Source organism: Adiantum capillus-veneris, chromosome 16, assembly GCF_014529385.1.
Source record: "Adiantum capillus-veneris isolate H3 chromosome 16, ASM1452938v2, whole genome shotgun sequence".
In the NCBI taxonomy this organism is placed as follows: domain Eukaryota; kingdom Viridiplantae; phylum Streptophyta; class Polypodiopsida; order Polypodiales; family Pteridaceae; genus Adiantum; species Adiantum capillus-veneris.
Window position 1 is genome coordinate 91,547,656 of NC_140946.1, and position 14,245 is coordinate 91,561,900.

General features: G+C 42.2%; 1 protein-coding gene across 1 annotated transcript in view; it reads right to left on the minus strand.

Annotated features, from left to right (window-relative positions):
* LOC147439446 (cyclin-dependent kinase D-2-like) overlaps positions 1–12,016 on the minus strand; it is a 42,984-nt gene extending 30,968 nt beyond the window's left edge. The window contains exon 1 of the mRNA XM_086485299.1: positions 11,771–12,016. Within this exon, the coding sequence (XP_086341425.1) occupies positions 11,771–11,866 (96 nt within the window). The 5' untranslated portion in view covers positions 11,867–12,016. The remainder of the gene's footprint in view (positions 1–11,770) is intronic.
* Positions 12,017–14,245: the final 2,229 nt, after the last annotated feature.

The window sequence follows — 14,245 nt, forward strand, 5'->3', positions numbered from 1 at the left end:
TATTAAGCAACAAAATATGCGTCGCAAGGCATATGAGGAAAAGAATAATAAAAACAAGGAGATCTCTCATGAAGAAAATGTGCCCAAGGAGAAAGCAAGTCTCTCAAGCAAATAGGGATGCGTGACCTATGAGCCCGAGTTACAATAGAAAATATGCTTTTGGAATTGTAATGGATACCCATGGAATGCGGGGGGTGGCATTGATGAACTAACAAGCAAAGCCGATGTTGTACTTCTTGTTGAAACTTGGGAGCATGATACACAAAGGATTAACGGCTTGGAGGATTACAATGTACATTCATTGATGTGGTCAAAGAATCTCAAGCAACGAAGAGGACAAGGAGGGTTAGCATGTATGGTTAAGAAAGGATTGGAAGATTTTGTATCAATTGTGAAAGATGACAAGTACAAACGTTATGTATGGCTGAAAATTATGACACCAAAAAGAGCACCCATTTTTGTAGCCGGTTGCTACATTCCTCATCATGATTCTCCCTTTTATGCTTGCATGGATAGAGATCAACCATTTTCTAATTTGGAAGAGGACATTGCTTATTTCAAAGGTGAAGGTGATGTTATTGTATTTGGGGATATGAATGCTCGCACAAAAACATTGCAACATGATACTCAACAATTTGATATGCCATACATTTCAAGGGAGTTTGAGGAAGTTCACTTGTATGATCGTACTTCAATGGATAAGAAAGAGCCGGATCACTATGGAAAGTTACTTTTACACATGTGTAATAGCACGGGTATGCTCATTGCCAATGGTGTATCTTTGTGGAGTGGAACCAATGGATTTACATGTAGGAGACATAATGGGGATAGTGTGATTGACTATATGCTACTCTCTGAAGCCATCATGTATCGCATAAAGAGTTTTATGTTTGGTCAATGGACCCCGGAATCCGACCATCGCACCTTATGTATTGACCTTTCATATGGAGAAGCAACTAAGCATGATAATCTCAGCCAAAGGAAAGAGAAGTTATCACTATGTATGGATTTCAAACGGGCACCAATGTACATTGAAATGGTTGAGCAAAAATTACGGATGACAAAGCTTCAATGTGATGCACCATTGGAAACTAAATGGGAAGCTTTCAAGAAAGCTATTTGTTTTTGTGCGGAAGAATGCTTTGCCATAAAGCACCTCCATGGTATCAACAAAGATAGATCACGCAAAAGGTGGTTTGATAAAGAATGTCAAGATGCTCGAAAGTCCTTGATAAAGCTTGATGCAACTATGGACAAAGACAACTATCAAAGTCATTTGCATACATACAAAGCATTGATTCAAAAGAAGAGAAGAAGATGGGAAGTAAAGCAACAAGAATTTCAAGTCCAAGAAAAGGCACATGCATGTGGAAGATTTTGGAGAAACTTGAGAGGCAAGCGGGTTGAGAATTTTGGTAAATTGAGTCTAGTGGATATGTACACACATTGTAGGCAATTATATAAGCAAGCAAATACTGAAAAAATGCCATTTTACGGTTCACTCCCATGTATGCCGTCTTTTTTTACTATTGAGGATGTATGCGGTGGGCTTGAAAAGTTGGCCACTCGCAAAGCGGGAGATCTTCAAGGTATCAAGCCGGAGATGATCAAATGGACGGGAGATTTTACCCATGAGTGGATGTGTGATATGTTCAACCTTGCACTTCAACATGGTATGCCTTATGATTGGACTACTAATTGGGTTAAGCCTTTGCATAAAGGAGGGGATGTAAAGAATGTAAGCAACTACCGGACTATAATGATTGGGTCTCTTATGGAAAAGTTGTTTGGGTGCATAATGGAGATGAAATTGAGTGATTGGGCTAAAGAGAATGACAAGCGTGCAAAGGGACAAGCGGGTTTTCGTCGATGCCATAGCACCATTGATCATCTTGTCACTCTTCGTGTTCTCATGGAGGAAAGTCGGTTGAAAGGCAAGCGATTGTATTATTGTTTTGTGGACTTTAAGAAAGCCTTTGATATGATTCCACGTAACAATTTGTGGAGAAGGATGGAAGAACTCCAAGTGCCAAGTGAGTTTATGCTTGCGGTTTCTCGAATCTATGAGAAGGTGATTTGTCAATTGCGCAATGGAAGAGAAATTTCAGAAATTTTTGTAAGCACTATTGGGGTTAAACAAGGATGTCCATTGTCACCAACTCTCTTTGGTCTATGCATCGATCAATTGGAACAAATGGTACTTGACTTTATACAAGAAGAAGGCATTGAAGAGGTCACTATTTGCAATGCGGTAATCATGCTTTTGTTGTATGCGGATGATGTAGTGCTTCTATAGCACACACTTTAGAAGATGCACAAAAGCTTATGGTTGTCCTTGAGAACTTTTGCTTGCATAGTGGACTGATTGTAAATGAATCCAAAACAAAGGTTATGCTTGTGAAAACCAACCATAAGGAGAAGCCATGCATTGTGTACAATAACGAGACACTTGAAGTTGTTGAGAGCTTTAAGTACCTTGGCCTTGAGGTTCCATCCAATCACAAGTGGCATGAATGTGCTATGCGTCGTTTGGAAGCGGGAAAGAGAGCATATTATGCATTTGAGAACATGTGTAATGCGGGAAACATCAAGTGTTGGGTTCTCAAGAAGTATCTTTTTGATGCATTGGTGACACCGGTTCTTCTTTATGGAGTTGAAGTGTGGGGCGGGAGCATCTCAAAGTCTACTTGGAAAGAGTTTGAGAATGTCCAAAAGCGTTTTCTTACAAACTTTCTCCAAGTTAAGACACAAACACCATATATGCTCCTACTTCTTGAGTCGGGATCTCTTCCAATTGAGGTTATGGACATGGAAAGGGTTGTGGAGTACATGATAAAGATGCGTCAAAACCCCTCACATCGACTTTCTACAATTGCATGGGAAGCAAGCAAAAAAGTTCAAAAGACGCATAAAAGCAAGATCTTGAGCACGGGATGGATGCAAGACATAAAGAAGTGGTTTGGGAGATGGGATGCATTACACTTGCTACATGATGCTTCAATTGACTCTCAAGTGAATGAAGCTTTTCTACAACGCCAATGTATTACGGCTTGGGAGAAATCCGGTGGGTCACGCTTCATACATTACACCACCTATATTGCCCCCAACTACAAAACCATGTTCTTCGCTGAGAGAGAAAACCGTACTCACACTTACATGCTTGAGCCTATTCCCTTGTCCGCGATACGCACTATCGCAGCAATTCGGCTTAGCTCCCATTTCCTTCGATGCGAGATAGGGCATTGGGGCAATGGAGAAGAGTCAAATCGATTGTGCACATTATGCTCACTGCAAGTTCGAGAGTCTGAGTACCACACACTACTAGAGTGCTCAGCTTTTGATCACATCCGAACTTGCTTCTCTCACATTTTCAGCCATAACTTAGACCTACACACTTTCCTCTCCCAGCCAAAGTGTGGGCTCTCCATTGCGACTCTCATCACTACAATTTTGGAGCATCGAGAGTCACTCATCATCCATACACATACTACATCACATGTAACTTTGGTCCCATAGGTCATATTTGACCTCTGAGGACGATAATAAAATCAATCTCTCTCTCTCTCTCTCTCTCTCTCTCTCTCTCTCTCTCTCTCTCTCTCTCTCTCTCTCTCTCTCTGCTAGCGCTACCCACCCCTGCTATTGTTGCACGCCCCTAGCCCCCTATTCCTGCCAACTCCGGAGTCTATAAATTCAGCCAGCGCTTTCTTCTCTACTCCCAAATTTTGCCAGTGCTAGCTCTTGGAGACTCTGTCGCCGAAAATCTGAAAGTGATCGTGCAAAGGCACCAGTCTGCGGTGTTTCACACTTAGTGTGCACACGGATTTGAGAGCTCGCTTCTCGGAATTTCCCGCATGGGAAGGAATTGACCATCAAGTCTAAGATTTAGAACGGAGGGGTTACTCCGGTTCTTGTGCTTGTAAAAAGATTCTCCCTGATAAAGATCCTCTTTAAGGGAGGGGGGGAGGGGACCAACCCCCAATACTGTGTCGATCTTCTCCTCGTCTCTTTTGGTTGAAAGTCTATTCATTTTCACCTTGTTGATTATTCGTGTGCGCTCCCGTTTGTGACAGTGGTATCAGAGCTCGGTCGCCTCTCTTTTTCTGCAAAGGAGGAAGATTCCGGGAAGGAACGGGAAGAATCATGACGAGCCACATAAGAACCGTTGAAGACGAACTTCAAGTACAAGTTCAACTCGCGGAATTGCAGTAGCTTCTCACGTTGCCAGTTGTTCAAAAAGTTTTGGAAGGAATCAAGAGCCCGAAAGGAACACATGCCGATAGGCGTCAAGAAAATCCTGCCGGTGGTAACAACTCGTAAGAGGAAAACACGGAAAGAGGTGCCAAAGCGCACAGGGGATCTCCCGATCGAAGCAAATGACCTTCCCAGAGCAAGGGCCAAGAAAACGAACTCTCATTGTTCAACGAAAGCAAGGATGTCGCTATCTCTTGTCCATCATACTCTCCTAATTATACCACTACTACTTCTCATACAGTATCTAAACCTTCTTCAAAGAAGAGAACTCCTACTACTTCCCTAGGTAATACCAAAGAGAAGCCCAAGTTCAAAAAGGATAACCGCAAGTGTCACCACAAGATGCAGGTTTTCAAATCTGGTGACAGGGATGTCAAGTTTGACAGCTACACAGGACGAAGAGACATCTCCAAGGTACTGTCTTCCATAAGACAATTTAAAGTTGCTTTTGCCAACGGAAACTTCACCGAGAAATCCAAGTTGCATCATGTTGGGATGTATCTGAAGGAGACGGCAAGAACCTGGTGGTTAGCCAAGATTCTGAAAGGTACACAAGCCAGAATGTGGACTCAATTCAAATCTGAATTTTATGAACAATTTCTTCCGCCCGACTTCGAGAAGGACATTGGGAAGGAATGGGACTGGCTCGCTCAGAAGGAACATGAAAAAGTTACCGCTTATGTTGACAAGTATAGGTCGGTCCTCCTTCAAGTTACGCCTTTCAAGAAGATCTCCGACGAGAAAAAGATGCGGAAATTCGAAGCAGCCGCTTCGAAAGAGCATGAAGGTGTATCCCCACAATACCCTTCAACAGATGATGAAGTCGCCAATCATTGTGAGCATCTACATTCCACTAGTACCCCCAGAAGATGGAACGTAGCACGTACCGTGCAAGTCAAAGAGCGGTTTATGATGATCATAGAGACCAAGGCAAAAAGCCTCCTCCTAAGGACCCGGGGGCTGGATCAGCCTAAGAAGCCACAAGGTCCTGGCAAACAGCTCAAGCGTCTCACACCAAATCAAGTACAAACCTTCAAAGAGTAAGGAAGGTGCTTTTACTGTGGTGAGAAAGGACACATCAAGACCGACTACCCTATTCGGCAGCAACGACAGGAATAAACATCTTTGAAGAAGGAACAATCAAAGAAGGAACCCGCTCCACCAAGCTCGAATTCCATTCCTAATGTGCAAGGGAATATGGAAACAAAAAAAGATAAGCGTCAGGTCCTAAAAGGCTGGGGATTTGTGAATAACCAGCGGATATTGATCTTCTATGATCCTTGATCAACGGACAACTTTATCTTATTAGATATTGAACAACGCTTGGACCTCACACCGGCTCAGCTTGGAACTCCGGCCACTTCCAGATCGGCATTCGAGAGATTGACTACCAATGCAACTCCCATGCAACAACAGCTCAATCTTCAGATTGCCGAGAACCCTTGATGGCACCCATTAAAGGATGTGATATCATCTTGGGAATGCCGCCATGGCACTATCATATGCACCAGTCCCAAATTATGTGGAAAAGACCCTCGCTTTTAAGCATGAGGCCCCAAATTACGTGGAAAAGACCCTTGCTTTTGAGAATGAGAGCAAGGACGTTAAAATTTTTGTTGATGCAAGGGATTGGCTATTCCCTATTGTAAGCCATATCTCCATTAAAAAGGAAATAAAGAAGTGTGTTTGTGCTTACTTGATTTTCTAACGAGAAAAGGATAAAACTTATGAGGGTTCGCTCTCTAGTTTGAAAATTAAACGTTTTCAATTTTTTGAAAGGTATAAGGATTGTTTCACCGACACTTTTCCAGATAAACTACCTTCGGAACGTCCGAAAAATCATCGCATTGATCTCGTACCAAGTATTTACAGGGCAAGTCTTGCTCAGCAAGAGGAAATTTTGAAGCAAGTCAACGAGCTTCTAGAAAAAGGTCTAGTACGACCAAATACTTCACCGTACTGCTCTCCAGTTTTACTAGTGCAGAAGAAAGATCACTATCAAGAATAGTTTTCTGATTCCTCGGATTGATGATATTCTCCATAAGTTACAAGGTGCAAGCATCTTTAGTCACATTGATTTAAAGAGCGGGTATCAAAAGATACGCATACTTCTGGAGGATGTCCATAAGACTACCTTTCACGCTACCTTTGGACTTTACCAGTATCCGGCAGCTCTCATCTCCATGTGGCTTTCAAAGTAGCCAAACACACATGTATATTATGTGTCACTTCAAAGCTTGCGCTAGGTGTAGAAGGAGTTCCCATGCCCACCTTTCAATCCTCCCCTTGGGCATGTACTACATAATGAAGACCCATTTATCCAGACAGGATGACGCTATCCACTAAAGATGACAAGAACTATCCACACAGGATGACAAAATAATACCTCCCCTTGAACTAGAGAAGGGCAAGAAGAAAGGAAGTATTAGGGAGCATAGAGTCGGAAGCAATATAAAGCAAGACCCGACAGCAAATTTGGAATCGGACAACGAATAGAAGCAAAATCGAGCAAGCACTGCCGAAACCAAGTTGCAGCAGGAAAATCGAATTGTATTCAATGATCACATGCAGGAAATTAAGACGAATGGAAATCGTACAGGAGCTCAAAAATTGCAGGGTTTGAAGCGGAGATAAGCAAGCCCTTTCAACAATGGGCAGTGCCGAGCGAGTAGCAATTGAGGGTTGGAACGAGCAATGTTGGCTTATTTCATCAACTCGTCAACACCAGTATCGAGTGGTTCTCTCTCTCTCTCTCTCTCTCTCTCTCTCTCTCTCTCTCTCTCTCTCTCTCTCTCTCTCTCTCTCTCTCTCTCTCGTCAGCAGTGTCCAGTTTCAACAGAGATAAAGAAAAAAAATCAAGTTTGTGTACATCAGTGTGTTCACACACTCGGGTCCCCACACACTCGACGAGTCAGAGAGAGAGAGAGAGAGTCTCCATGTACAAGCAGGGTGAGAGAAGGTTTGAGAGAGAGAATAACGAGCTCACATACACACACACACGCCTCAAATCAACGGGTCCTCTTGTTCGGCGCCATCAATTTTCAAGTTTTAAGCAGGTAAAAATTAGCAAACTCATTCTCGATCAAGCTTTCAAACGGACAAAAATTATTTAATCCTTTTTTGTGAAGAGGTGCTTCATGATTCTTATTCATGAAGAGTGACTTCACAATAGAGATTATTACGCTCGCACCTGCACTATTTTCTTTGTGAAATTGGACAATACATTGCCATAGAGAGAGTCTCTCTATTGGTAAGGACCAAGTCCTTGGCATTTTTCACGAGCACTTCCATCATGGAAGAAAGAGGAATTATAACATTTAATGGGGAGGGCTTCCAACCTGGCAAACTAAGCTAAGGGGTTATTTAATGAAGAAAACATTATGGGGCGTAATAAAAACACCTCTCAATGATCACGAAGGCATACAAACCAAGGCATCTAGTGCATTTGATCAAGAAAAAGATGAACAGCATAAAAATTACTGCACTCCCATGATAATTACGTAGATTTTATAGATGAGTGCACACATGCATACGAGGCCTGGCAAGTTCTAGGAGAAGAATTTCGGAGCTAGAGCCAAACGGAGTAAGGTTAGCCTAAAAAGGCAACTTTACAAACTCACTATGCTCGAGAAGGAAGACATAGCCAGTTTGGTCAATAGCTTAAAAGCATGATCACACAATTGACCTACATCCAATGAGAAGTAGCAAAAGACGACAAAGTTGCAGTCCTCCTTTAAAAACTTCCTTCCAACTATGACCATATAGTCACTATTCTTGAAAAAAAGAGCCAACTCCAGCACTTCAAGATGTGGCAAGCTCGTTTCAGGCAAAGGAAAAGAAGCAGAAAATTTCATCTACACTGACAAACGGAGCAATTGTCCATAGACACTACATCATCTTTCAACGTTCGAAAGTGCTACGACTCTGGGAAAATGGGACATGTAGCTAAGGATTGTTATATCAATAAATTCTGTAGCAATTGCGGTAAGAAGGGGCATCCTTCTTCTAGGTGCTATTCAAAAGATCAAGGTAACAGCAATAACAATAAAGGCAAGAAGCCAATGAAAGGAGCAGTTAATGTAGTCGAAGAAGAAGAAGCAGGGGAAGAAGGGGAGGTTTGTTTTGTTACAGATATACTTTGAAGATCCATTTCGACCTCGGCACTCCAAGCTTGCAATGTCTACTTCAGAATTCCTACATGGCTTGAGTTTCAATTAGCTCTCGATTTGCCTTGATGCAAGCTCACGAGCTCCTCACTTTCGTTCTTGCTAGAAACTGCCCGCAAATCCCAAGTTTGATCTCTTGAGCTCGATTCAAGCTCTCTGCACAACCTCACCTCTAAGCCAAGCTCCTTTTCTACACACAATGAGGGAAGCGGGGATCGGCAAGCCGATAGCGGCTCTGATACCAATTGTTGGGCTTGTGGGAGAGAGAAACAACTCTCATGGAGGCTTGAATTGTTGAATAGCCATGGTTATTGAGTGTGTGTAGAGAGAGAGAGAGAGAGAGAATCGACTTCTAAAAAGGGGAGCTAATACATAAACTTGGAATAAAACTTTCTTATTAGCATAACTTCATATACAAAAGGAGGGGTATATATACAAAAATTTTGACGGCCAATATCCAGCAACTCTCATCTCCAGGTGGCTTTCAAAGTAGCCAAACACACATGTATATTATGTGTCACTTCAAAGCTTGCACTAGGTGTAGCAGGAGTTCCCATGCCCACCTTTCAAACAGACATGGAGCTTTCATCCAGAAGAGCGAGCAGTCAACTTGTTGAAGGTGGCTCCTGAAGACCATAGTTGAAGAGGGAACTCCAAGGAAACGCAGGAGGCTATGAAAACTGCATCCAAGTGAAAACCGTCCGAGGAGTCCTTGGAGAGTGAGGAGAGAGAAAGCAAAACACACAAACAAAAACAAAAGCAACAAAAAGAAAAAAACAAGAATAGTAAACTCGAAGGACATGCATCCACACACGCACTCACTCTCACACACACACACACCCATAAGCCAGTCCTCCGAGGGGCAACGAGACTCTCTCTCTCTCTCTCTCTCTCTCTCTCTCTCTCTCTCTCTCTCTCTCTCTCTCTCTCTCTCTCTCTCTCTCTCTCTCTCTCTCTCTCTCTCTCTCTCTCTCTCTCTTGCACAGTGTTCTATGAGATACGGGGGCGTTTCCACTGCTTATTCAGAGAGGGTTTTGGTCCTCTATCTAGGGTCATGAGTTATGAGGATCAGAGATGTCTTGGACTATATCTACTTGAGTTACACAGGTATAGAGACACTTTACTGGGGAGAGCTAGAGAGAGGCAGTCCCAGAGACATTACAGATTTCTTTTCACTAGATATGGGACAGCCAGAGGAGCAGCCACCACTGCAGAGCTCGTCCCACACTCATTCGACCACTACTGGCACTCTCATCGACCGAGCATTGGAGCTACAGAGATACAGACGACCGCGACTGAGGAGAGGAGCTACACAGCATCGACGGAGACTACAACAGAAGATTCGAGCCATACTCTCTCGACATCCAGAGTGCAGATGAGGATGGATCCTCACCATTTCTTCCATCTTTGTTTCACACACTGTTACATCCAATTTACCGGGTACCTATTGTATCAGCTGCTACACCCACGTAGTTTTAGATTGTAGTAGTAGTAGTAGTATTTTGTTCCACTTCTAGTTCTTTTCTAGTTCTTTTGTACCCAGACATGGTATTAGATTCACTATTTTGTAACTGATTGGTCTCATAGGTCATTTTGGCCTTTTGAAGACGTTAATATAACATTTCATTTCATTTCATTTTCATTTCTCTCTCTCGCAAAAAATAAACAAAGGGCCTGCTTGTATTGACAAGCGCAAGGCATGCTTGTGTTAACAAGTATGCCCTGTGCTAACAAGCAAGCGGTGTGCTTGTGCTGACTTGTATTACTGAGCCCACATGTGGGTAGCCGCCAACCGCTAGCTAAGGCTGACACACCCACCACCCTTCCCCCCCCCCCCCCCCCCCCCCCCAAAAAAAAAAGGGCAAGGGGGGCCGTTGTGGCAAGGAGGGTCCCTAGATACAGCAGCACCCCTTGATTCAAATATGGTCCAACCAAGCAAAAATCATACCATTGTGGCATCCAGCCTTCCCTCTGTCCCTCCCCCTCTACTAAAGTGAACTCTCTAGGAATCCCATATCCTCAATAAAATGAGAAAATTGCAGCAAGAAGTGGCAAGCCTTAAAGAAACTTTGATCTCCAAAAAAGCCAAGATTCTCAACCTTGACACACAGCTACAATCTATAATGGTAAAACCAGAGACATTGAAGATCCACAAGCAACATCAAGAGGAAGAAGTAAATGACAAGGTACAACATTCACATCAAACACAATAGGTAATCTCCAAGACATTTGATATGGACTTCTCGTCATTCATAAAATAAAATGAGAGGGTTAAAAGATTGGAAAGATATATCCGAGTCAGTGGTTACCCGAATGACGGGAAAAAAAGACCTTGCCAGAAGAACTTCAAGGTTATATCTTAGACATACTCAAAGAAAGAATCAGCAAGGTTGTACCTTTGACTGACCTCAATGAGAAAATAAAAGTAATGGTGTCTCCTTCCATCTAACTAATTGGATGATTCATAGCTGGTGTGCTTTATAAAGGTCAAAAAAGAGTATGGGCCATAGCAGGCACTCTAAACACAGAACACTGATCGTTTGGCCTTGTCATGCCTGAGGCTGTGTGACTAGTTGGTCAGCAGAAGGAAGCATTAAAAACCATGCCCCATAACCAAATTGTCAAAAACCAAAACTCAAACATCATCTTGAAGCAAGGAACCCTATTAAGGATACATGCTTATTTGAAGTCATTGGAAGAAGGTAGCCAATGAAAATGAGAAATACAATGGTTGATCTAACATGTCCCAACTCAATTATGAGCTGCTGCCAAAGTAGAGACTCACAAGAAAAATTTATATAACATGTAAACGGTAGATCCATGGATCACATCTTGTGCTCAATACTTAGTCTTGTAGTTATAAGACTGTGGTTTCAGCATCCCTTACCATCTCTAAAACAGATACCTCAAGAATAATGGAACAAAAAAGCAAACTCATTTTTCACTTGAAATCCCAACACACCTTCAAAAATTTTAATGCAACCAATTGCAAATCGCTTATAGAAAGAACAAGCAATGCACTACATAGTTGAGAAGCACAAACAAAATGTTCAGCTACAGGTAACCACAGGGCGGGTTCTCAACAAGTAATAGAGGCAAATGTCCACAAAAATTGACGAGACACAAGCTACGTTCCACTAATCTGCACTAATTGTGTCACAGAGAACCTCAAGATCAACGAAGTCCCCTACAAAACCATCATTTAAAACAAGCGTGCCCACAAGAGCAAAACCACTGGACTACCAAAATATAGTGAGCTGCCATGCCAAAGCATAAGCAAACCTCAATCAAAACAGACACAGCTTAAGTGCATGCATGTAGTTACGCCGGGATTCCATGCAGCGAAATACCTGACTGTCCAGGGCTTTGTACACAACACCATAGGTTCCTTCACCGAGCGTTACTCCTTTGAGGTAGCGCTGGGTGCCACTGGGACGATCAACCATTTTTCTCTCGCAATTGAGCTCCAGACACAGTCATCTGCGACGCCTGCAAGGGCGTAATGGTACGCAAGTTTTCATCGGCCTACTACAAGCTGTCATGGTGTGCTTTAACCAACAACTCTACCGTTGCTCGTAGCACATAAATTTTGTCTGTGTACTTCTCTTAAAATGGCCTTTAAAGGTTCGTTGATTGATCATTAGTTTCTAAACGAAAAGGAAAAGGTTAAATTTATCAAGACGGTAGAATTTTTGCAAGCCATGGATATCATTTTTACATACACTTCTCTCTCTCTCTCTCTCTCTCTCTCTCTCACACACACACACACACATAGAGCATTGCCTAAAGGAGCCGTACTCGGGAGCACTTGACATGTGGCTGGGTGTGTGTGTGTGGGGTGTTGGGGGGGGGGGGGGGGGGGGGGGGGGGGGGGGGGGGGTTATCTCTGCCCGCTTTATATATAGTATAAACTTTGCAACTAGCCCTACATACTCGCCCCGTTTGTACAAGCACACCCCACCAATTGCAAGTCTCTCCCTAATTAAATCAAAAGCATGTTTATGGAAGAAAAAAAATTTAAGAATACCATTTTTGTTTCTTTTCCCGCTCCTGTGCTTCCAAGTAGTTAAATATGCTAGACATAATTAGAAGTATCAGCCTACAAAACCTATAACCCCGAGAACCTTCTTTGCAAAATACACTTGTTGAAAGCTGAACTGATGAACATAGCAGCCACATTCTAACTCAATGTGAATGCAAGTAACAAAGCACTCTAGTTAAGAAGAACATTGCCACCTCTTCTTCCACAACTATTGTGAGGGCACCTTTTGTATGTAATTTTGTTTGTTAATCGATGTGGATGACTAGCAAGTTCACAGTGATCTACTAGGTCTCGTAAACATTCTCATTTCTCTAATGCACATCTACCTCGCATGCTTTGCAAGTGTTATTTGTACCAAAGAGGACCTTATACACATAAGGAACACCTCCCCTCACGCTCTTGAATATTGTGAAGTATCCTATAGTCTAGGGGCATTCACACACTACCTGTGGCTAGGGGTTGTGGCTTGCTATAGGAACTGCCCCTACAAATTGATAAGGGCGAAGAGGCCAAGTGGCAGAATGGGAAAAGACAACCCCATGCACGAGGGCGGCGGACGGCCATGAGAGGAGAGTTTAATAAATACACACCAAGGAACACAACGTTCAAAAGATGACTGGCTAAAGATGTTTAGGCAAAGATTAGTACGAAAACAACTCGGTCTTTGATTCATAATTGTACAGCATAATAAGAAGGAAGTATCATTCCAAATGAGTTTATACAAAGGTATCAAAACTATCCCAATTGAATCATCAAGTGTTTTCAAAGTTTGAACTGCAGCAAGCTAAACCTTTTTAAGCCAAGATAGAATTCTCACCTGCATCCATATAGTCAAGACAACAGATATGTTAGACTTGGCTACGTATGGCAAGCTTCAAAGAATCTATCAGTTGTTATCCATGTCAAACTTAAAAATTATTAGACTAGCTATTGTCATACATATTACAATCTCAAGGATTTTTTAACATCAAATTCCTGCCAGAGTTGCTCCATTGGTTTTTTAAATAACCATTTACTATAAAAAATGTCGACTAATCCATATCATTCTATGTACTACTTTAGCTAAAAATGTATGGAAAAAACTTGCATGCAATGCTAAGTTTCATAACTTCATCTTAAAATATGCTTCGAGGTCGAGCCCTTCAAAAGAACAAACCAACTAGCCATAGTAGAACATAATGGCTAGATGTAATGGTTATTGCCTATGAACTTTGAGAGTAGTGGAATTAGGAAATTAGGTGAAGCACTTTTGAGAGATTCTTTGTGAGCATAGCGGTTGAACTTAATTGATGGTAGCAACATAAACATGGTACTTAGTTAACTTGGCATGAACAATACTTTTGCAAGAGAGAGAGTTTAGAGAACATGACAATAGTTGAGGACCGGATTCATATGGAGACGGTCCCCCCTCCAATAGGCATTTGTATTATAGTTTCTCCCATCAAGAGAGACTTGGTACAATACAATCTTTGTGTTCCTTGTAACCTAGGCGATGCAATGAAGATGGAAATCTTCATGCATCACAAGCATAACATAAAATTGAAGAAAGCATTAACTATCCCAAGCCTCAATTCCAAGGCCTCAAACACCTTCGAAGGTGGAGAGAGCTAGTGGGGAATGAGGATAGGAAAGAGGAAGAAGAAACATTCCATAGGAGAAAGAAATAGTTCCTCACTTATCATTACTCTTCTTGCTAGCATACATAATAGCATAGTAATGAAGATGGAGAAGATGGAAAGCTTAAGCATTGAAGCATGACTCTTGGTTGGATTTGCATTCCATA